The following is a 22,041-nucleotide window of genomic DNA, read 5'->3' as shown; positions in this document are numbered from 1 at the left end:
CAAAGAAACTTCTGGTAAAAATCATGACAGCTGGCAAGGCAATGCAGGAAGGCTCCAGATCGTCTCAGGCTTTTTCCAAGATCCTGCTATTACTATTACAGTACAGTAGTATGCAGTACGATAGTATATACTGTAAAGTATATGCTGTATTTTACTAGTCAATGACACCATTATCTAGAACTGTTAGAATGACTTTACATCTTGCTCAAGTACCAGTTAACAGTTTTTTTGTTACAGAGGTGTGTTTCCTTTTCATCACAGCAATTATTGCTGGCTGCAGTGAAAGGACAGAAATACCTCCAGAGGTGCCTCCAATATAGCCCTGTCTCTGTACCAGCTCTTAAAAACGTTGCATGTGTTAAAAAATGTGACATGGAATGTTCTCACTTTAAACCGGAATGGTCTGTGCTTTTGACACCAGCGTAACACGTTTGTGGGGAAGGCGTGAACTCGAGCGGCAGGACGTTTTGAGCTTTTCAGGAGAGCAGGCCTCGGTGTGGGCAAGGTCTGTCTAGTGGCACAGCTGGCACTCCACAGCCACTGCTTGTCGGAGGGGAGACCGAGTCCCAAATGTGTGGTCTTTGAAACAGCCAGCGCGGAACAATTATTTCATATAAAACATGCCTGGTTTCGGATGGGTGGCAATGGTTTTAGGTGGCCCCGCTCCGTGTTTCAGCCCAGTGCGCACAAGCTGCCTCTTTCCTGCAACTTCTGAAACAAGCTTCTGTGCAGTGCCTGGTCTTCCCCTTGCTGCATTTTTTTTAAAAATGAAATTAAACACAGGGCCCTATTCAGTCAAAACCAGCCCCTGCAGCTGGTGCTGCCTGAGCTCTGTGAGTTTCTTGTGCTCTGAAGATATTAATACAATTCTTAAAGGAAAAATAATTCCCTTTCCAGCAGCTGCAGAGCAGGCTATTAGACATAATGATAATTCCCCCCAGCAGAGCTGTTGTTCTGCTCTCTGTCATAGCAGAAAAAGTCATGCCTGTCCACAGTATCTATTTCTCCTGGGCTTAATAGGGCAGCAGAGAGCACTGGCTGAAAGTATTTTTTCTTGGCCAAGCTTGAGTAAGAGAAATATTAACAGATCTATTCCATGCTCTGGTATTTCAACTATCCCTTCTGGACCCAGAAGATGGAGAAGCATGGAAGAAACAATTTATAAGGCTTCATAGCAGGAATCTCTCAAGAAACAAAAAAAGATGTCATCCTGCATGCTTCATCTGATTTCTGCAAGGAGCTTAAAGGGAAAAAGAAGAGGGATTTATGATTTGCCTCCACCTGAGTGCAAGTGGGTTTTGTGCAGTTTTAATTTCCTCCTTTCTCAAGAGTTATTCTGCACATTTGTGAGAGAAAGGTGGAGGTGGGAGTTAAAGGTGGAATCAAATAATAACATTTACAAAACACAGAAACAGGGAAAGATTAAGGTACGAGGGGAACTCTGAGGGTCTTGATATGAAGGGAATACCCTTTTGCTTTTCTGTGTGAGAGCAGTTTTTTCCCAGAGCTATGATCCAGGATGCCTATAGGAGCTTGCATGAGTTCAGAGATTTCCCACTGGAAGTAGCCCACATTGGACTAAGCCTAGGAAAAATGCACAATGGGTTGGTTTTAGAGTAGATACCTTTAGTTTCATGAGGCAAAATAGCAAGGAATGTAGCCCAATTTCAGACTGGTGAGGATTAAAGAATAGCAAAACTAATTTTGAAATCATACCAGTTGCAGAGGCCAAAATATACCTCTACTTCAGAAAACAAAAGTTGACCCTATTGTACATGAACCACCTGTGGCAGGCTGTGGTTGAAGGAAACAGATTATTCGTTCTAGATGTACTTACTCACTTACAAATATAGTACGTGGCCGTTCAGAGCTTTTAAATCTCTTTGTTGACACATTTTTCAAAACGAGTGAACTTAGACCAAAAGGTGAGGATGCAAATATTTAGTCATTGTAGGAAAATGTTACTGGATTTTCGTGCAAGTGCTATTTCTGCTTATCTGGTTTGCAGGTGTTTTGAACATTGATACCGGAACTTGCTATGGCAAGTGAGCAAGTAAAAACATATTTATATAATTTCATCTGGGAAGTTTTCTGCAGTAAAGTTTAGGCAAAACTTAGTAAATTGCACTGTATTTTAGACCACTTACTACCACTTGCATAATACAGAGTTAAACGCCACATTAAAACTGTGTGTTTTTCTTCTCTAATGATGGCCTGCGTAATTTTTAGCAATTTGATGGGTTATTTTTTTGTATAGGAGATAGGAACACACATCTCAACAGGAAATGTATTTGGCTCCTTGTCTTCCTTAATCTCCAGAGAAGTCAGGCCTCAACCCTTCAGCTAATTACTCCACAACTACAGCTGTTTAAATGTTTTAACTTGTGTTTACATTATTTTATTCCCAAAGGCCTTTGCCAAGACTATTTAAGCTGCTCATTTCTGCGACCCTGATATAGTGGCAAAAAACTAAGCATACATGAAGTTCAACATGAAGCATAGGCATAGCCCCAGTGAGATAAACAGTAACTTCATTTAGGGCAACAGTGCTGAACCTTTATTAAGTATGCCTTGCTCTCCAAGGAAGACGTCTAGTCCTTGATCTGTGCCCACTGGCAAAATACTGGGCATTCCCAGTATCCATTTTCCTCCTTTCACAGCTGAAATAATTGCTTTTGGAGCATTCAGGACTCCACAATAGCCAGCTCAGCTCAAGCAACTGCCCGGTGGAAGGTCAGCGGTGGCTCACCTGGACTGCCCAGTGCAGAGCTGTTTTGAAGTCCTTGTCCACCAGGGTCAGGTCTGCTCCCTTGTGCAGCAGTGTCTGGGTGTGCTGGGGCCTGTTGTGGAAAGCAGCCCAGTGGAGTGAAGTCATTCCCTGAAAGCCACAAACCCAGAGAGCAATTAATCGTCACTCACAGGAGCACCCTTCAAGTCTCTGTAGATAAGCTAGACAGTTCTGAAACCAGTTGGGACCCACAGACTCTTCCCTCTCCCTCTTGATTTGGAATAATTAGGAACAGCTTCTGAATTAGCGGACCCATAAAGGGGAGCCAAACAATTAGCTTTTTGGAGGTATTACAGGAAATAGATATAAATACGAATGTTTCTTTCGTGTGTAACTATAGCCTGTTATAAATAATGTGTGGTCTGGACCACGACAGCTAGGGGATGGTTCCTCACTGCTCAGCTTGCATCCTGTGAGAAAAGCCTGTTTTAGCCTGGTGCTTTGACATGACACAGTGTGATGTTTATTTTAGGTCATATCTTTGGTCCAAAATAAATACTATAAGCTAGTATTCTGGCTGGCACTAATGAGCTGACTAAGGAACTGGCCCAGTGATGTCAACAAAAAAGTCACAATATAAACATTTCATGTTTACTGTTTAGGGAGAAAACAAAGCAAATGGTAAGCTATTGACCTGCATTTTTATTCCATCTTAGCTGTGTTCAGTCAATCTTGGTAGATTAGAGAATTCATGGCCTGCATTTTCACTTTAATCAGCATTGTTCTACACAGCTATTCATAATATTAAAGATTTTCTGTATCAAGTTACTCATTCAATGTGTTTCTTAAAAATTGTTAGTGTTGTTCATGTGTAGTAACATTTTACTTGGGCCAGGTGTCATTTACTGCCTCTTATCAGGGAAAATGCCTTTCAAGGGTCTTGCTTAGTTTCCAAAATGATAAACAGCAAAAAATGTAGAGGGGAAAAGAAATTAAAACTTGACATTGAACCCCATAAAGCCAATTGGTAACAACTCAGGTAAAGTACAAGCTATAAAGCATTGATGCAGACAGCTTATCAGTACGTTAAGTGGAAGTTGTTAGCAGTGATTTTCTAACTAAAAGCTTCAATGCCCTAACATTAATTTATCTTACTCATCAGGTATCTTATAAGGCTTTTCAAGTCCCCAGATGGCTTAAGTATAGGTGATGACAAAACAAAGCAGTTGAACAAGAGCAGTTTTGGTTTTAGTTGGGATTTGCAAAGCTTAATCATGGCGGTTTTGGTTTTGTAAAACCAAAAATGAGGGTAAAATCCTGCCCTAACTGAAATTAATGGCAGCTCTGCCATTGACGTCAGCAGACCAACATTTTGACACAAGGGACATAGTACTGTTGAGGGACACTCATTATCTGTGAGTGCTGTGAAGTGAGGCTTCTGTGAAGTGATTTCCAATCTGAGAGTTGGTTCTTCACCTCTAGTCCTGGAAAACAGGAAAAATCACTGAAAGAGGAGAAGATACAGAGCACCAAGCCAGCTTTCTGTCATCCACTCTCAGTCTGTTGGTATGGACAAAAAAAAATCCTTGAAAAATCAACTTTTTCTCTGTTTCTACTGTGGTAACCAGCAGAGTCCCCTGTAACATAAGAGTGTGAGAACTGTGGGCAGACATCAAAGGTATCCCTAGTGCATGGACACAGCTCAGAGAGGTCAGTAGCAGATGCTTACGGGGAAATCATAAGAAACAAGGCTTGATGATATACAGTCCCCTAACATTTGGTAATCTGGCTAAAGAATTCCTTTGACATCCAGACCTCCACAGGGTGATGATGCATCTTCTGAAACAGTAATTATTTTCATTTTTTTAAAAAACTACTGCCTGTTAATTTCAATAGGTGTCCTCATAATTTTAGATTTCAAAACCAGTTACTAATAATATTTTTTTCATCTTCCCCGTGCAATTTATGGTGCCATGGCCTCGTATTATAACATCCCTCTGACATACTTGCTGAGCTCAAAGTCCTGTTGTAGTTAGTTTGTGCTGGTTGTTAGCCTGCCCATGAAAGGAAGCCAGTCTGTAACTATTACCATCTTTGCAGTCCTTTTCTGCTCCTTTTCTTATATGCCCTTTTTTCAGACTACTCTTGCAGCCAGCATTCAAGATGCGGGTGTACCAAGGATTCAGAAAGAGCAGCTTCCTGTTTTGTTCTCTATTTCTCGTCTACCAATCTGTAGATTCCACGTGTCCTTTCGGAGCACCCAACTGAGCAAAGAGCACTGGGCTGGTGGTAGGGGCAGCTCACATGTGTGGGCCTGCTGCAGCCGGCAGTGGTTGCCCAGCCTGCACCCATCTGACCTGTGCACGGTGATACCACCCTTGAGTGGCATCCGTTGGATAGACTGCTGTTTGTGGGAGGAAGCACAAGAGTGGTATCAGAACTGTCAGAGCTGAAGATCCAGCAGAATATAACATTAAAGGTGAAGGAGCCACACAACTGCACATCTCTAAAAAATAAGGAGCAATAGTGGACATAAAAGGAGAAAAAAAACACCCAAGAAATGACTGTGGGAAATAGTGTGTGACACTTGTTTTGCCCAGATTCGAGGCTTTCTCAGGGAATGTTTCTTCACATTGTCATCTCACAGGCTTCATAACTAAACCCACAGAAAGCCGCAGTTGTGGAAACTGTGAAACCTCCAGCTGTATTTCTTACTGTTTCAGCCTTCGTGCATTCATTGAGGTGTTTTTCTCAAGTGTTAGATGGGAAAACTGAAGTGTTTTACTGATGCTGAGAGAACAGCTCTATTAGCTGCAATCATTTGTGAGGATCCACATTTTTCAGAAAACATGAATGTTCAGGGCTCAGTACGGACTCTTGAACAAATATCTTCTGAATGCCAAAAAACATCGAGCTGGACGAAAAGTTCCAAATCGCATGTAGTGATGCATTATGGCAAAACATTATGGCTTGAAATTATGATCCATGGTTCCATCCAGTTCATTAGTTACCTAATTCTACACCAAGACAAAGAATAGTCTGGTTGTTGTGAGCAGGGTCTGCAAACCATGCAGTGGATAAGGAGGGCTCATGGGAAGAAGGAATATTAACAGCCCTGTGGTGGTTCTGACACCATGGAGAAGAGACACGTCCTTGAGCAACTGTTAGAGTGAAGAGAAACGTACTGAAAGGCATCCAGAGCCTCTCTTGTGTCTTGGCTTCTCTATTTGTAGAAGAACACGTTTGGGAAGTTAACACTCTCCTGTATTCTTTGGCACTATTCTTTGAGTATCAGAGGATAGGATAAATTTTTGTAGTTCAATGTCTGTTCTGTGTAATACCAGCTCTCCAATATTTTTCCTGAGAACAGTACTTACATTATGGCATGATTATCAAAGGTGAAGATTTAGTTCAATGTCTAACTTCAGAATAATCAAAAGCAATTAATGTCTTGGTAAGCGTGTTGAGAGACTAATTCAAGGTACCTCATAGTTGGCAGTATATGGAGAAGGCTTATTAGCCTAAAGGTGTATATTGTATGGTAGGAAAAATGAGATAATGCTTTGCAGAGTTCAGCAGAAGTGTTATAGAAATTTCTGACTAGTGCATAGTCTCATCACAAAATGGAGTATGGTGTGCTCTTTCTGAACAGCATGACTTGTATGCCCCCGAAGCCTGGGACTGTGATTTGTAGCACGAGCTCACTCACCTCATTGTCCTGATGATTAATTTCACTAAGATTTGACTGCTGCAGAAGCACGTTCAGAAGCCTGCAGAAGCAATGACATAATCAGTGTTCTGTACTCCTGACTAAACCTGAAAAAATGACATATCTTGAGAAACAAAACATGCAGTTTCAAGAAAAATCAGTATTGGTGATGGGCACAAGTCAGAATCCTAGATCTGATCTTTGTCATACTTGAGAAGGAAATAAGACTTTATGGCTTTCTGTGACAAAAGAAGTTTAGTGCTGGGAATTAAAAGCAGACCCACTAGGAGGAATTCTTGTGCTGATTGCCAGGCTAGAATCAAAGTGTGTGATACTATATATGTGTGCGGCTTTTGGTAGCTTAGCAGTTCACTGTCATAGAATCATAGAATCATTCAGGTTGGAAGAGACCCTTGGGATCATCGAGTCCAACCATCTACCCTACTCTACAAAGTCCTCCCCTACACCATATCCCTCATCACTAAAAGGATTTTTCACTCTCTTTAACTGTTGGAGTAATGTGTTGCTGTGCATGTGTTTGTATGTAACCCCCCCCCCCCCCCCAGTAGTATTTTACAAGGCCTTGCAGTGTACCTGCTAGGATAGGGCCATTCTTATGTATAAAATACAGCAATGCTTTGGTTCACATTTTACAGAATATCAGCCTACAAACACTCCCCTCTGGTGGGGGACATGGTTACATTAAAATAAGCTACGCGAAATATTATTCAAGTGCAATAATATTTTTAACACTGCATGGATTTTGCTTTTCTTTTCCTTTTGGTGTCCTATGAAGATATCTGAAATCTCTAGAGGTTTGGTGAAGATGGTTGCGTTTTACAGTAGGATGCTAAGTGTTTGGATCATGTAGATGGGTGGACCATGGAAATGAAAAGTCATAGGCTGTAACAAAACCCAATAGCCTAGATCATAACATGGATGGTTCCTATGATTCTAGCAAAAGGAAAGAGATATCCTTAGTGGGTCCCTAGATAAGATCATAATGCAAATCTGTGGCTCATCTGGAGGTGTGGATTTGCTAGAAACCTTCAAAACATGGACATGTAAAAGACATGCTGTTTTGCACAGATAATGTACAGATAGATGTATAAAAGTGTGCATTTATTCCCATGCACGGGAGAGTGAATGAAAATCTTTTGCTGCTTTTCATCAGGACAATCTTCATCAAGTTCCAGTATGTTTTCTGGTTTGAATTCTGTTCAGGTGTGTGGATCAGATCATATGGGAATGGAACATATGGGAATGTTGCATGACAAATTTATTCTTCTTCCCCACGCCCCCCAGCCCGACCAAGTGATAAATAACTAAATAATGTAAATGATTTAAAAAAAAAAAAGACATTTACACTGGCTTAGGGATGATTTGGGCAATTCTGCAGGTGAAAAGTTTATCTATTGGTAACGCCATCTTCAGGTGCTGGAAGTGCAGACTTTTTTTTTTTTTTCTAACTAGAATATCCCTCAAGGGTGAAGACTGTGCAGATGCCAGTGCTTTGCCAGGAACTTCAAATCCATTGGTTTATAGACAAAAGTACTTGTAGAAAAGGGATTTTACACCTCCTTTTCTGAATCATACAATGAATGGCATAACGGAGTCATACTACAGGAACTCTGAAAAGGATGACATTTTAGGATTGCTGTGATTAGTTTGGTAAAAATTTGTAAAGAGGAAGAGAAATTTTGTGGTCACCTGGCATAATGACTCAGAATCTCAGACATTCTGTGTCTGAAAACAGATCTGGGTAAAAATGGACTAGTGAGCAGTGGCTGAAAAAGTATTTCATTGCTGACCACTGCATATAACCTTTAAGAAATGACATGGGATTCAAGACAGTGCCAATTACTGTGATGGAAAAGCCTCCCCCTCAGTGCTCCAGGCATGTCTTCCTGACATGGGGCAAACCCAGTAAGAAGACAGGGGAAAAGGAATTGAGCAACTGGTAAAGTCCTGTGCAGAGCAAGGGTCTGCCTATATCCATAGAGAACGTGAAAAATGTTCAAGGAACAGTTCTCTTGTGCCAGTAAAGTAGATTAGTGCTCCCTTTCAAGTAACGGCATGTGCAGTGTTGTACAAACATTGTCTTCTTTCTGTGGAGGCATTGTTTAATGACAGTGACCTGTACTTTTGCAGAAACCTCAAACTATTCTCTCCAAGTGATGCATGAAAAGCAATGATAACATGGAAAATGAATAAAGCTGTTAAAACAAGCTGGAAAGCAGGATCAGCAGAAACGTGCAGAGGTCTGGGCTGGTCTGATGTGGCAACAGCAGCAGAACCATAGACTCAGTGACTAAGTCACATGAACATTTTGCATCTGCTGAATGTTTTACCTGCCTTCAATGACTTCCTATCCCTCCAGACATGATTTACTTAGGAGTGTTTTTTAGTTAATTTATTCAGAAGTACAATCAAAATTTGTTAACCTTCCCTGTTATCACAGGCAGGAGTGAGCAAAAGAGGATCTTTCTTAAGATTTTTTGTGAAGACACTCTGTAGTTGTTACTCCACCTTCAGCAAAAGTAGTTAAAAATGAGCGAGTCCACCAAACCTCAGCTTCCCCTTTATAGTATGGGCTCTCAGAGAGGTTGTTGTGGGGAAAACTTTTCTCACATTTGCCTTGCTACTCGGAGGAGTCCAGAGAAGGAGCTTCTTGTAATATTTCTTGTGGGGAGCTGGCAGAAAGGTAACTTGCTCAGGGGAAACCCAGGATTTCAAAGCTGTTTTTTTTTCCCTTCCAGCTGTTGTGATCTTAAACCTGGCTTCTCACCTTACTTGGGGATATACCTCTGTCGCACAAGTATTGCACAATGCTTTCCTCCTCTCTGCCTCCTTTATAGTGACCATTAAATAAAGGAGCAACTTTCAAGTGTGTCTGTCACAGCCAACCTTCCTGACTTGGAAGGGGCTGGATAGCTTGTGTTGGTGACAACCTGTTGAGATTCAGCCAGCAAAGGCTGTAGGAGCCTGGGACGTACCTCACATCAGGCTCTGCGGTGGCGGCGTGTAGCGGCAGCCTCCCGTTTTTGTCGGGTATGTTCTGCTTCGCACCGTTTCTGAGCAGGCTGACACAGCCTTCCAGCCAGCCCTAGAAAAGAAATTAGAGCATCTCAAAGAGGAAAGCAAAATGCATCAGGCCAGACCTTTTCTTGGTGCTTCTGGTGTCTGTGTGTGAGTGTAGCTGTTTCTGCCAGGAGGGGAACTGGTTTTTTGCTTTCCATAAATACAGGTGTCTCAGTATGGGGAGCAGTTCCCCTTTGGAGTTCAAGTCTCAGACTAGCTTGGTCATTCCTTTCTGTGACTGTTTTCTTTACACTGCGTTTTGTTTTTTCTGCAGCTGTGTCAAGTACTGACTGAGTAAACAGTGATTAAAAACCTGCTAATTCCTGTATCACTAGCAAGTGCTGCGCATATTCCTCCATGCGGATTTAATTATGCTAGGTTAAACCAAGAACACGAGCACTTAATCTCATTTCCTTTATGAGATATTAGCGGGGGTGGCAAATCAATAGTAAAAAGCCTTAGAGTGTGGTTTTATAAACATTGTTGCAGAAGTTTGAATTAGTGGCAATATTACACTGAAACCAGCACCAGAACATCTGCATGAATCAGTTCTTGGACTAAAACTTTCTATTGATCACCTCAACAAAAAAGCAAGTAAACAACCGGGTTGTGACTGTAAATCTTTCAGCATATACTTAAGTCCCAGGGAAACCAAGCATGTGTGCAAATGTTGCTCAAACCTCCCTAGGCAATCGATAAAGACCATTCCCTCCTGTATGAGCTCCATCAGATTGGCATTATCAGCATTTATTGGAAAAAGGTGTGGAACCGTGGCATCAAAACACCCCTGTTGCAGCTCCTGGTGGAGTTACCAGTGCACCAAATTCTGCAAGTGACTGTGACTGTGGAGCTCTGCTGAATTCAGTTCTCTGGACAGACATCACAGCCAAATGCACTCTAGACCTCTGATAATATCCATCACAGAAACAGAAATGGAAACTTCTGGGTGGTTTAAATCTTTTCCAGTCAATTTTTTTTTCCAAAGAATATTTTTTCCCCTCTGGGGAAAGAGGAAGGAAAAAAGGAGCATGACACCAATTATGGGATTTTTAAAAAATATCTGGCAGAGGAAATTTTTGTTCTCAAGTCAGCAGGGCATGCTCCTTGCACTGAATGAGACTGCCAGTTTTGCCATTTTCTACACTTATTTTCTTGCTGAATATTGCACAGCTGAGCAGAAGCATTGTTTTTGTCCTGAATCTGCAGGAAGAAACTAGATGCAAGGGATGTGATTTAATTAGGCTGCCACTGTTATCTGTTTAAGGGAACTGGCGGTCATCCAGCCAGAACTCATACTAAGCAGCATGGGTGAACATTCCTTCCTCCTTTCTGTCCAAGTGAGAATAGAAGCCATGATCAACCCATCTGCCCAGCTAGCTTCGTTCCCATCCTCTCTCTGAATCCTTAATTCCTGCCAGTGAGGAGTAGAAGATGAAGGAGAAAAGGACCATCCTTGTGTGCTTCAGACAGAGCACCACATCTCCTTTGCCAAACTTCTCCTGGGGATGAAAATGGGATGTCTGCCCCCACTATCACTTTCACCTGGGTAGATTGGGGGATTGGATTGCTTATGATCTGAGTATCTGCACTGATTCCTGCCCCACTTTGAACTCAAGTTGTTAACGTGGCCATCCAAGGTCCAGCACTATAGTGAAAAAAGCAATGCTCTGGCTCATGTGGTGTGCAGGAAAACATGCCTGCTGGCCATCAGAATCTGAGAAATGTCCTCTCTGGAGCATAAAAATCTGATACTGACATTGGGAGGGGAGAAGTTAATCTGCATACTAAGAAATAGAGGGGACTTTCCAGTGCACAGAAAAAAGCGGCTTTCCACATGGAAATGTCCTCTCTGGAGCATAAAAATCTGATACTGACATTGGGAGGGGAGAAGTTAATCTGCATACTAAGAAATAGAGGGGACTTCCCAGTGCACAGAAACAAGCGGCTTTCCACATGGAGGACGCTGGGTCTAGTGAGATCCCCATACCATGCACTGATTTTACAACCCAAAAGAGAAAGGACAGTCTAACAGGAGTCCTGATCCTTTTCTAATTTTCATTGCTTCCAGCTTTGCATTATGGCAAAGTTAACAAATTTGCTGTTGTCTGGAACCAAATGTTTTGTATGTTTTTTCTTTGTATATTACAAACAGAAATCTTATTTGGTCTGCACATTTACTCCCTTCCCTCCATTTATCTTTCCATCCTTCTCCCCCAAGTCTTGGTACCAGATAAGTTGCCAGAGATAAACTGGTACGTCCACAAGCATCTTGAGTGTTAATATTGGCTCCCATCTTCAACAAAAGCTTCACAGTATCAACCTGTCGTCCTGACACAGCATGCATCAAAGGTGTGCAACCTGGGGAAGAAAGCCAAATGTTCTTTTACAATTTTTATTTTGTTAAAGACCTAAGATAGAGATATTTTCTTATTTGCTAATGTTACCACTGGCAAATTAACGAATCCTTTCTCTGACAGCTGTCCAACAGTTTTACGCGGCTTTTTGCAGGCAAGAAGGGACAACTGTTATAACAGTTACTTATTTTAAAAAGAGCATGACTTCATTAGCAAAAGCCTTGCCTCATTAACGCTACTTCTGGACATAAAAGTGTTTTTCTGTTGACCAGCTCCCAGTATGAACTGTTGGCTTTGTACACCATTTTGGAGGCTGATACTCAGAGTGACTAGTAGCCAGATGGTTCTTGGCCAATTTTCTCAAACCCCAGTTTCATTCTGTCTCTGTGTATTCATCAAATGATTTATGAAATCAAGCTCTGTCCCGTGCAAAGGTGTATGAGTGAGATTTGATGTTCTATGTAGCCAACAACTTATTTTAAACACCGGATTTGTTCTAGAATATTTTCTTTTCTGTTGTCATGAGAACTTATTTTATATTCTGCAAACAATTTCTCTGCTGGAAAACCCCTGAAATCTACATTCAAACCTAATACTCAAATTTAATCATGAAATATTATGGTATCTTTTAATTGCTTCCTCTTCCTTCCACTCTGTTAACTGCTGAATAACAGCAAGAGATTTTCCTGCAGAATATGACAAAGCAATTTAAAATTACTAAGCCGGGAATAAACGTGAATGTCAGAAGCTGTTACACTACTAGAAACTTCAGACAAAACTGAAGAATAATTATTCAGTGAGACTGCCGAACAAATGTGCGCTGCTCAACCTGAGGATATGCAGACTCTGCCATACGTGCAGGACATAAGCCATATGTTTTGTCTTGCAAGACTGGTCTTCAGTTACATTTGTATGTACAACCTAGTAAACAATCTTATTCTGGAGACGAAATACTTCCTTTTACTGATCAGTCTATTTCCACCCACTCCCCATTAAGGATCCGGACTAAGAGTGTTTTAGCTTGATTGAACATTTTCCCTCTGACCCATAGATGTTTTAAAGATAACAGTTAGATGTCTGGTTTAAAGCATGGGAACAATTGGTAACTTGGTAAAAGCTGGTAAAAATTAGAACAGACAGCGTTCATATGGACTCTTTAAAAGAAACTGCAATAAAAAAATAGTTGTGAATAGGCAAAGTCTTCCTTGAGAGAAGCTTCCAGAAATTTCTTGGTCTAGATGAGAAATAGACGCATACTAAACCCAGCCAATGGACTGGATTATGATTAATTTGTTATAATATTAAATAGCACAAAATGAGAAGGAGTAGAGTCTCACCAATGAAACGGATTATTTAAATCATTGCATATTGTAAAACCAACCCTTTAAATGACAAAATCATTCAAACTATGTCTGTACACATACTTTTAAAGTGCAAAACACCGGAACCCTCTACTCTAAACATGCAGAATGTATAGCATTTGGCTATGAGAAAAATTGTTCTTTTTCCCTCCCTGAAGTGACAACAATTTCTCAGCATCTCCCTAAATAAGATAAAATGAATTCGAGATAAAGTACTGTCTGATTATAGCAAAACAACTTATTTGTATCGATATAAAATCTTACAATTGCAGGGGGAAAGAAATACCCAAACATGAGCATTTCAAGTGGATGTTCCAAAGAATAACTCAAATTTCCCATATTCTGCTACTAAATATAATTTGCTGAACACGAAAATCAGGATAAAAAAAGGAAAATTTAATTGCAAGCTGAAGCAACTAATGCCCTGAGAACAAGCTCAGCCTTCATTTACCCTCGCTGTCACAGCACTCCAGGATGGAAGGATCTTCTCGAATCACTGCAGTTAGTGTGTTCACATCGCCATTAGCTGCTGCTTGGTAAACCACAGCCAAGTCAATCTCTTCTGCTGCATCACCTACAGGGGAGGAGTATGTCCGTGAGTAAGCAAAGAGCAAGTACAAATGATTAACAGTGAAAATAATGACAGTTACTTCACCGAGTTTTTATGACTACATAAATTGAGGTGGAATACAGCGTATCTAAACAGCACTGTGGTTTCTGTTAGTCATCTCAAACTTGTTTTTCATAATAACTTATTCCAAAAAACTATCAGACGTAGACACCGAGAAGACATAAGAAAACTACTGGAGAGTTTTCGCCTCCTATAAGAAATCATACTAACATTAATGTAACATGACTTGAGAAACAACGAAGTAGTAACTGAACTAGCTCATAACACTGCTGGCTACACTTTTATGAGATAGGATGAAATCAGGACACAGGTGTTTGCAGTGTTTTTTAGTGTTATCCTTGCACCATCCACAAGACTGGGGTTTTTCACTTCCTTTCCCTGTGGGTCATGGGTAATTCTCTTCTCAGAAGAGTGAACTGCTGGCAACAATGGTTTGCGTTAATAATTCCTGCAAAAAGGAAAGGCAAACTATTGCTTGGAACACAGGAGAGGTTTATTTTATTTGGCAATTATAGTATGAAGTATTATTTAAAGCACATGCCTTGTAGACCTGTTCCTGAACATGCCTCAGATTTTTGTTTCTACAGAAATTAATCCAATGATTATGTCTTCGCTTCTTTGCTTGTAGCTTCCATCCAGACCGTTCATCCCATGTTCCACATGCACACACCTCCTTGGGCCTCAAGTGGACTATTAACCTGTCAACTCCAGGAGTCAAAAGAGTTGATTTTTTTTGGGTGCAGGGTCAAATCTGATGTAATGGTAAAATCCTCTCTCTATATATATTGTAGGCCAGCCACTGCCTCATGTTTAATTTTGAAAATGGTTTCCGGTCTCTGTTAAGAAGTTCAGCTGCAGTGAGCTGTGCTCTTCACTGTGGCTGAGGGTCAGAGCATAACATTTGTCCAGCCACTGCACTGCCTTGTTAGCAGGAGAAAGTAAAACTAACACCTAAATCACACCAGTGAGTTGATCAAAGAAAAGACAGATTAAGTGACTAGTGATTTATCCTTACTGTTGTGTCTTATGGATATAGGATAATTATATAAGCTGTGCAGAAAAAGAGGTTGTGGTTTCAAGACAATTTGAAAAGTTAGTAAAAAGTCTTTTTGATAATCAAATAATGCATTATTACTCACACATTGTCATAAACTACATTTTAAGTGTTGTTATATGTATTTTTGAGTCTTAAAAGATCTTTAATGACAATTTTAAAGTCTTAGCCACACTATTCATATCGTGATCAGATATTGTCGCAGCTGAGCCCGCATGAGCTCCATGGTGGGGTTTGCAGCCCAGCGCAATTCCCCACATGTGAGCCTCTCTCCCCGGGATGCAATCATCACTCTCGACTTCAAAACTTGGCTGCCATGGAAACACAATCAGCTCTTGCCCTGGGAAAGGTTAGTCTGTCAAAGCTGGAGCTCTGGTTGTGTGCTTGGGAAAACTAGACAGCTGAAGTTAAATCTGCCTTCACCAGTGCACAGCTTCTCTCTCCATCACTACTCAACTGAAGAGAATATAATTTCTTTTCTTTCCTGTAGCTGGTCTTTTAAATTAAACATGTGATAAGATTTTTAAATTAAAAATGTTGATTTTTATTCTGTTGTGGAGTCTAATGCTGATGGAACTGTCCATTTGGCTGAGAAGCTTTGACCTGCGTGCTTGGGAGATCAGGAGAGACTAAGAGTCATTGCCTCTGGAGAGTCATCATCAGTGACTAGTATATGAGAAAAGAAGTGGCTTTACCACAGAGCCCATTAATCAGATTTTCTTATCATGCCAGATCTGCAGACTGCTCTCACAGTCGGTAAACTCAGCATGGACATGTTTTAATAACAAGCTCAGGTCTGGGCCAGTCCCTTTCTCAAAGAGGGGTGTACATGGGCTGGTTGGAAGGCGAGGAGGCAAGGCAGAGCTTCATTGCCTGTGTTGCTCCTCGTGGCCAGTCTCTGGAGACGCACAGGATGTGCCAGCCACGAGCACCACACAGCTCCTCTCACAGCTGCATGTGGTGATTGTGTGGGAATGGTACACCAGAGATGCTGCTGGCATTGGGAATGAAACCGTTAGACGTACTGAAACAGACAGTGGATACAAGGGGCCCTCACCTCCTTTTATGCATTACGCATGTAAATTTTGTTCTTTTTGCTGCTTAGTCTTGTAACTACTGTTAAATTTTCCTGCTGTGAGTCAGCAGCACAGCAATCCAGCCACAAAAGGAAACCCTCCAGAGCTGAGCAGTTGCTTACCGGAGTGCAGGGTGGCAGGAAGATGAGGACATGGATGCACACCTGCATGTGGGTCCCTGACTCCATCTGCCTGTCTCCATCTAACTAAAACCAAAACATTTTCTCTCCTGTGCTTTTGCTTGTGTTGGACTGAATTTGTCTTTTTGCAGAGAAATTATCTTCCTGTATGAGGAGAGGAAGCAAAACTCTGTATGAATGGATGAATGAACAAAATAGTTTTCCTGGTGCGAGCTCTTGCAGAACACAGGCTCCAGTCCTGTGAAGGGATGGTGGCATGAAGCCACATCCAAGATTCATGCTTCCCCACGCATGAATCTTAGCTGTCAGAACAAGGAGAAGCAGGTGGACCATGCTGTCACCCTGCTGGTGAGGTAGAATGGGCCAGGAGAAACTGATGAGCACCCATATTGTGCATCTGACACTAACTCAACTTCTGTAGGGTGACACAACTTCACGTGGGGTATCTTTTAACATGACCTGTCTGGCTTTGGGGGGAGAGTGAGGAGGAAGATGGAAACATGGTCTTCTGATGCTTCACATGACAGGGAGCAGGGAATGCCAGGAGACCTTGGATGTCATTTATGTTTGATGCACTTGGCTCCAGGTGACACAACATCTCCCACTTCACCTTCCTCCAGCTTACCTTGTCAAGGAATGAGGGGCATGGGTGCAAAACTTGTAGGCCATTTCTTTTTGTAGACACCTTCGTGGGCAGAAGAGGAATGGTTTGGAGAGTGGGTGTTTTGCAGAATTTGACAGAGAGGTACTGAGTGCCTGTGTCCCTGTCTGTGAGCTTACCCTGCTGGGGAGCTTGGCTGTGACTGGGGCGCCACCACCACGTGGGATGAAGAGATTGTGAACAGCCAAGTGCCTGACACTCCATCCTCAAAGATGGTATCATTACTTTATTTATTATCTAGCAGTTCTGTAAAATGCCAGTGAGTACTGATGCCATTTCAGATATATTTCACATTTTATTTTGGAAAATTGCTGTGGTACTGGTTAAAGGAAGCTGTCAGCTTCAGGATGGCAGAAGGCCCAACTAAGAACCCACATATGGACCAAGGGGAGGGAGAAACTGCAGGCTGGCACAATGGTGGTCTACAAAGGACTGGAATACTCTTATTGAGCAAAGACCAAATGACATACAAGGTTGTGACTTCTTTTGTAGCTAAAATCCTCAGACAGAATCAAAACTAAGAGCCAGTCTGCCTGAAATAAGCTGCAGTGTTTTAAAAGCGCACCATTTCTTTAAGGCAAAGTAATTGACTTTTGGTTGAAAAAGAGGGTATATAAAGAAACATGCAGAACGATCACAGGATTCAGAACAATGAAATTTCACGGTTTGTGACAATAACTCTGCCCTGACTCTCCTATGAAGAATGCATGCTTTACATGATTTGCAATGTCAACTTACGTATTACAAAGTGCATTTTAGTAGTATGTAAGTGCTTGCCTTCTCCTGCATTGGATTTTTAAGGTCTAAATAAATTTGCTGAACTTAGTGTACGTGATCTTGACAATGACTGATTTAGACCTTGCTAAAACACTAAGTTTTGAAAACTGAAGGCTGGATAATAGCATTCTTTATGTTCATTGTGAAGAAGAAATATTTATGTATATAATTTACTCCCCACTTTCCTATAAACCCTCTTGTCTCCACCAGTAGCCAAATGCCTAATGGCATTTCCCACAGTTTGTCAGCAGGACGCAATACTGGGCAGTTTATTTGATTTCAGCCTGTCAGTGTCAAGGGTCAGCCGGAGGTGGATGAGTGCAGTTTTTGAGAATTGTAACTTTCTCTCTTTACGTATTTATTGATTGCTGTTATAGTAATAATCGCTGTTGTCTGTGAAGGTACCAGTCCAGGCCTCTGTCTAGCTTCTCTGTTTAAATTTGAAGCCAGGTACAGCAAACATTTAAATGCAACCAAAGAGTATTTGGAGGAGAGGGGTTTCTGATGTTGTTGGTGTCCTAAAGTCCCACATGCTGTTACTATTGGTAAGTATTGTAAGATATTAATGACCAGTACCATAGGAAGTGTTTCAAAGAGGCAGCATGATTTTTAAGCCTGGAATGCTGTTTTTCTGATCTGTAGCTGGGATAGCTTTCTGATATGTGGGGTGGAGAAAGGGTTTGCAGGGAGGGTTGGATTATTTTATTGGACCAACAGATATTGATCTGGTGTCTTTGATAAATAGTCTGTATTCTTCCATTGTTACAAATTGCTCCAATGACAGATACTCCCCTTCTCCTTGGAAAAAAAAATTTCCACCTGGTTAAATCAATAATGTACCAAGATATTAACATGCTATTTAGATAAAATCCACCATACACTGTACATTTCGAGTAGGGCTTTCTTTGCATGATAACCAATGGATTCAGTGTCCCATCCCATTACTGTTTGTTGTCTGCTCCAGCTCCCCATCTGCCTCCCACGCAGCTAGCAGGGAAGGCAAACAGTAAGTCACTAGTCATCTAATGAGCCAGCATCCCTGCAGTGGTGGTGGAGGAGAGATGATGGATTTATCTGGAGGGGACCCTCTTGCTGGGGAGATGCTGCGCATGGAGTACGATGTGGGGCTGGAGATGATGCTGGATAGGAATAAGGATGGGTCAGTGTGGAGAGTGGCCTGAAAGGAGGAAGGGGCTGCAGATTAGGAGCAATGGGAGGTACCAGGCAGGTATTTCTTCCCAGCTCTCTCCTTTCTATCCAGATAAGGTGGTTTGGGTCAGCAGCCTCCTGCATTGCTGTCTGCCTCCTTATCCTTCTGGAGACTTGACTTCTCCTTCCCCAGCCATGGTCATATCCCAGCCTTATTCCTAGTGTCACTTCCATCGGCCCCCTGGCAGCCATCCCTATGGTGCTGAGTCTACATGATTTCCCCCTTCCCTCCCCAGCCTGAGCACTTCCGGGTTGGCATGTGGCACAGAGCATACTTGTAGTAGAAGAGCTTGAGAACAGCTAATTGGAGCTCCAGAACCTCCCAGCCAGCCCCACATCTCTGCCCTGTTGGGGAAAATGCTCCTTATGTCATTCACACATGACCTAGGAGTGCCTGTCTCTGTTCTTGCAGTACAGATTCACCTTCTCCCCTTGCATTTCCCTTCCTCTTTTATCCTTACTGGTAGTATTTTTTGTCTCTTGTCACTCAGTTTTGCTTGATGGCTTCCCACTCTTCCCCATCTGCTCTGGGTGGGGTCCTGGCTGGGCTGGTGTAGACCACAGCTCTCAAGACTTGCTTCAGGCTTTGAGGGCTACTGTGGCTGGGAGGCAGTCCTAAGTCCACTCCTTTACATGAATTGAATTCCCTTTGGGTTCACCAAAGAAGTGCAGGCAAGCACAAAAGTACAACCTGTGGGACCTGCCTGCCCAAAAGGCACTACATCTGTCTTCCTCCTGCCCCTCATCTGTTTTCTGCAGCCAGTACCCTCTTGGTGGGACCAGCACAGCCATGTCAGCTTGGACACTTTGCAGGTGTGCAGTGGAAACTGTGGACACTGCACAGAAATTATTTGGCAAGCTGACTTAAAGAGAAATTTGTTGCAACACGGATAATCAAACAATGACAGCTTCCAGCTTTGTGAACATAAAGGGAATGCCACTACATTCCTCATAGGGGATTAAGCAGTAAGACATAAAAGCTTGTATTGGCAAATAAAGACATGAAATTCAACCATTTAACTTAAAAACAGACAACAAAGAGACATTTCCATTTCCATAGCAACCTTGCCATGTAGAAAATATTCATGTTGGGGCTTTTAAAGATATCTTGAATTCACAATTATGGCAATAGTTACCTATACAGCCAAGATTTGCTGAAGCAAAGTCGATCACTTGTCAGCATCTAGTCATTTTAATGTATACAACCTAGTAGACTTACGAAAAGCTTTTCTTAAATTTTTTGTTTGCTAATATTGCAATTGTTTTTGTGTATATACATACCCATAAGAGGATCAATATATAATATAAACAACAAACATGTACATACATCTCTCAATCTAAGCATAAGAGCAATCAGATGCTATTCTGTTGAAAAAAATTATTTTAAAAAATCACTGTAGCAATAGGCTGAAATATCCGTGTCTAAAACTGATGGAAGAAATTCCTTCATGTGTAACCAAAACAAATCTCTATGAGACCTGATCTTTTCCAAAAAATTATTGTTATTCATTCTATCAAGTAATCTCAGTACATTTGCAGGGGAGGCATGAAAGGACCAGAGGATTTTGAAATTAGTAGCAGGTGACTTACCTTTATGCTGATCAAACACTGATGAGGAACTGAAATCCATTGTGATCTATCTCATTATTTACATCCAGACCACACAAATGCCATCTCCAGGGTTTTCAGGGAAGAATCCCATATATTACAGTAAACAATGCAACGATAGCTGTCGCCAGTCTTCTTGTCAGAGAATTAAACTCGCTTTACGGCTGCAGGTTGTTGTCAAGGCAAGGACATTGGGAACGGTATATTCTGTTTGCTCTGGACCCTCTTAAAACGACATCCCTGGAAGCTTAACTGAGCTCCTCTTAGCTTCGGCGAGTGAAGCTGCCTCGGAGCAGCTCTGAGAGATGCTGCAGCTCACCCAGCCTCGGCAGCCGAGCGCTGCCCCTTGACAAACAAGCCTCGGAGGGTGAGTGGGACTTGGCTGGCGGACGGAGCATGTGCAGAGCCGCCAGCGCAGGTCGGGTGTGGGCATCCTGGCTGTGCGGGCATCCTGGCCGTGCTGGCCCGGCGGCAGGGGCTGCGCTCACCGGCATCCCTGCCCTCACCACGGTGCCGTCAGCACGTGTCTGGGGATGGTTTGTGAAACGATGCTTTCAGAGGTTGCCTCTTCCCTGATGTAACTCCTGCCTGGAGAACACAAGTCAGCAAGCCCTTTCTACCTTAGTTCAGTACCGCTCAGTTACAGTTAAAGTACCGTGCTTAATGAAGTGATGATAACTGAGAGTGCATTACCGTGGCTGACACAGACAGTGACAGCTCCAACAGCATAGTGTAACCGGTATAATAGGTCACAGCGGACCCCCCACACCCAGTGTCTGCCAAACCAACAATGGACCCACGTCTTCACGCTATTTTTTTAACTGGGCCTCTGCCTCCCTAAGTCAGGAGCTCAGACTCTGTACCATAAAGGGGAGGGGACCCTGGTGAGCTTTGCTTTTTGATGGGTTGTTTCCATGGAAGAAATAACAACAAATGGGCTGACTTGGAATTTACCTGGAGCACTAGATCACCAGCAGTGCCTAGGGGTTGGTGGATGGGAGGGATATTACAAGTTTAATTAGCAGTGGTGCACTGAAAGACACATCACTACTGCTGAATAAGGCAAATTAATGTATGAAAATTAGGAAGGGTAAGACACTTTTGGCCCAGAAGTGGCTAAAGTTATGCCTAACTTTGGTCAGCCTAAGAAGCCTTTAGACTACATTCACTGGATTTATTCTATTCTGGTATCTTGACTTAAAATGGATGCTGGAGACACAACGTACATGTGGACACTGTAGGAGTTGTATCTGGAGCTGATTCACATCCTAAGCATCTGCTTCTGAACCTAAATCCAAACTGTGTGCTTGGAAAAAACATGGTCCAGGAAGCAGTACAGCCTCAACAGCTTGCAACAAAAGACTAGAGATGAAATTCTCCACAATGTGGCAGTGTGATATGCTCAAGGATCCTTCACTGTCGAGAGGCATGTGGTGGGACTGCAGAGCCAGAAGCTGTCCCTGTTTCTTTCCTCTGCTGCTGACTGGTTTGTGCTTTGCCTCATCTCCGGCCTTTCTTTTTATGTTGAGGAGGGATCCACCGTGTGGCCAGTGCTGTCCGTGCAAGCTGGGAGCAGACCATGAGTGATGCAGGCGGTCAGCTCTGACACTGGCATCTCCTTGCCAGGAGGGTGGCTCTGGCCGTGACACTGG

At 42.3% G+C, this 22,041-nt stretch overlaps 1 protein-coding gene across 2 annotated transcripts in view; it reads right to left on the bottom strand.

The window, feature by feature from the left end:
- The window catches only part of ANKRD55 (ankyrin repeat domain 55), a 49,329-nt gene extending 28,613 nt beyond the window's left edge, over nucleotides 1–20,716 (bottom strand). For both annotated transcript variants that reach the window (XM_014964941.1, XM_014964942.1), the window contains exons 1-6: nucleotides 20,372–20,716; nucleotides 13,685–13,807; nucleotides 11,746–11,876; nucleotides 9,434–9,543; nucleotides 6,438–6,498; nucleotides 2,750–2,878 (exon numbers count right to left, since the gene is read on the bottom strand). In XM_014964941.1, the coding sequence (XP_014820427.1) occupies nucleotides 2,750–2,878; nucleotides 6,438–6,498; nucleotides 9,434–9,543; nucleotides 11,746–11,876; nucleotides 13,685–13,807; nucleotides 20,372–20,411 (594 nt within the window). In that variant the 5' untranslated portion in view covers nucleotides 20,412–20,716. The remainder of the gene's footprint in view (nucleotides 1–2,749; nucleotides 2,879–6,437; nucleotides 6,499–9,433; nucleotides 9,544–11,745; nucleotides 11,877–13,684; nucleotides 13,808–20,371) is intronic.
- Between the last annotated feature and the right edge of the window lie 1,325 nt (nucleotides 20,717–22,041).

The sequence above is a fragment of the Calidris pugnax genome, unplaced genomic scaffold (assembly GCF_001431845.1).
Source record: "Calidris pugnax isolate Ruff unplaced genomic scaffold, ASM143184v1 scaffold273, whole genome shotgun sequence".
In the NCBI taxonomy this organism is placed as follows: Eukaryota; Metazoa; Chordata; class Aves; order Charadriiformes; family Scolopacidae; genus Calidris; species Calidris pugnax.
This window is presented reverse-complemented; position numbering and strand designations above follow the sequence as displayed.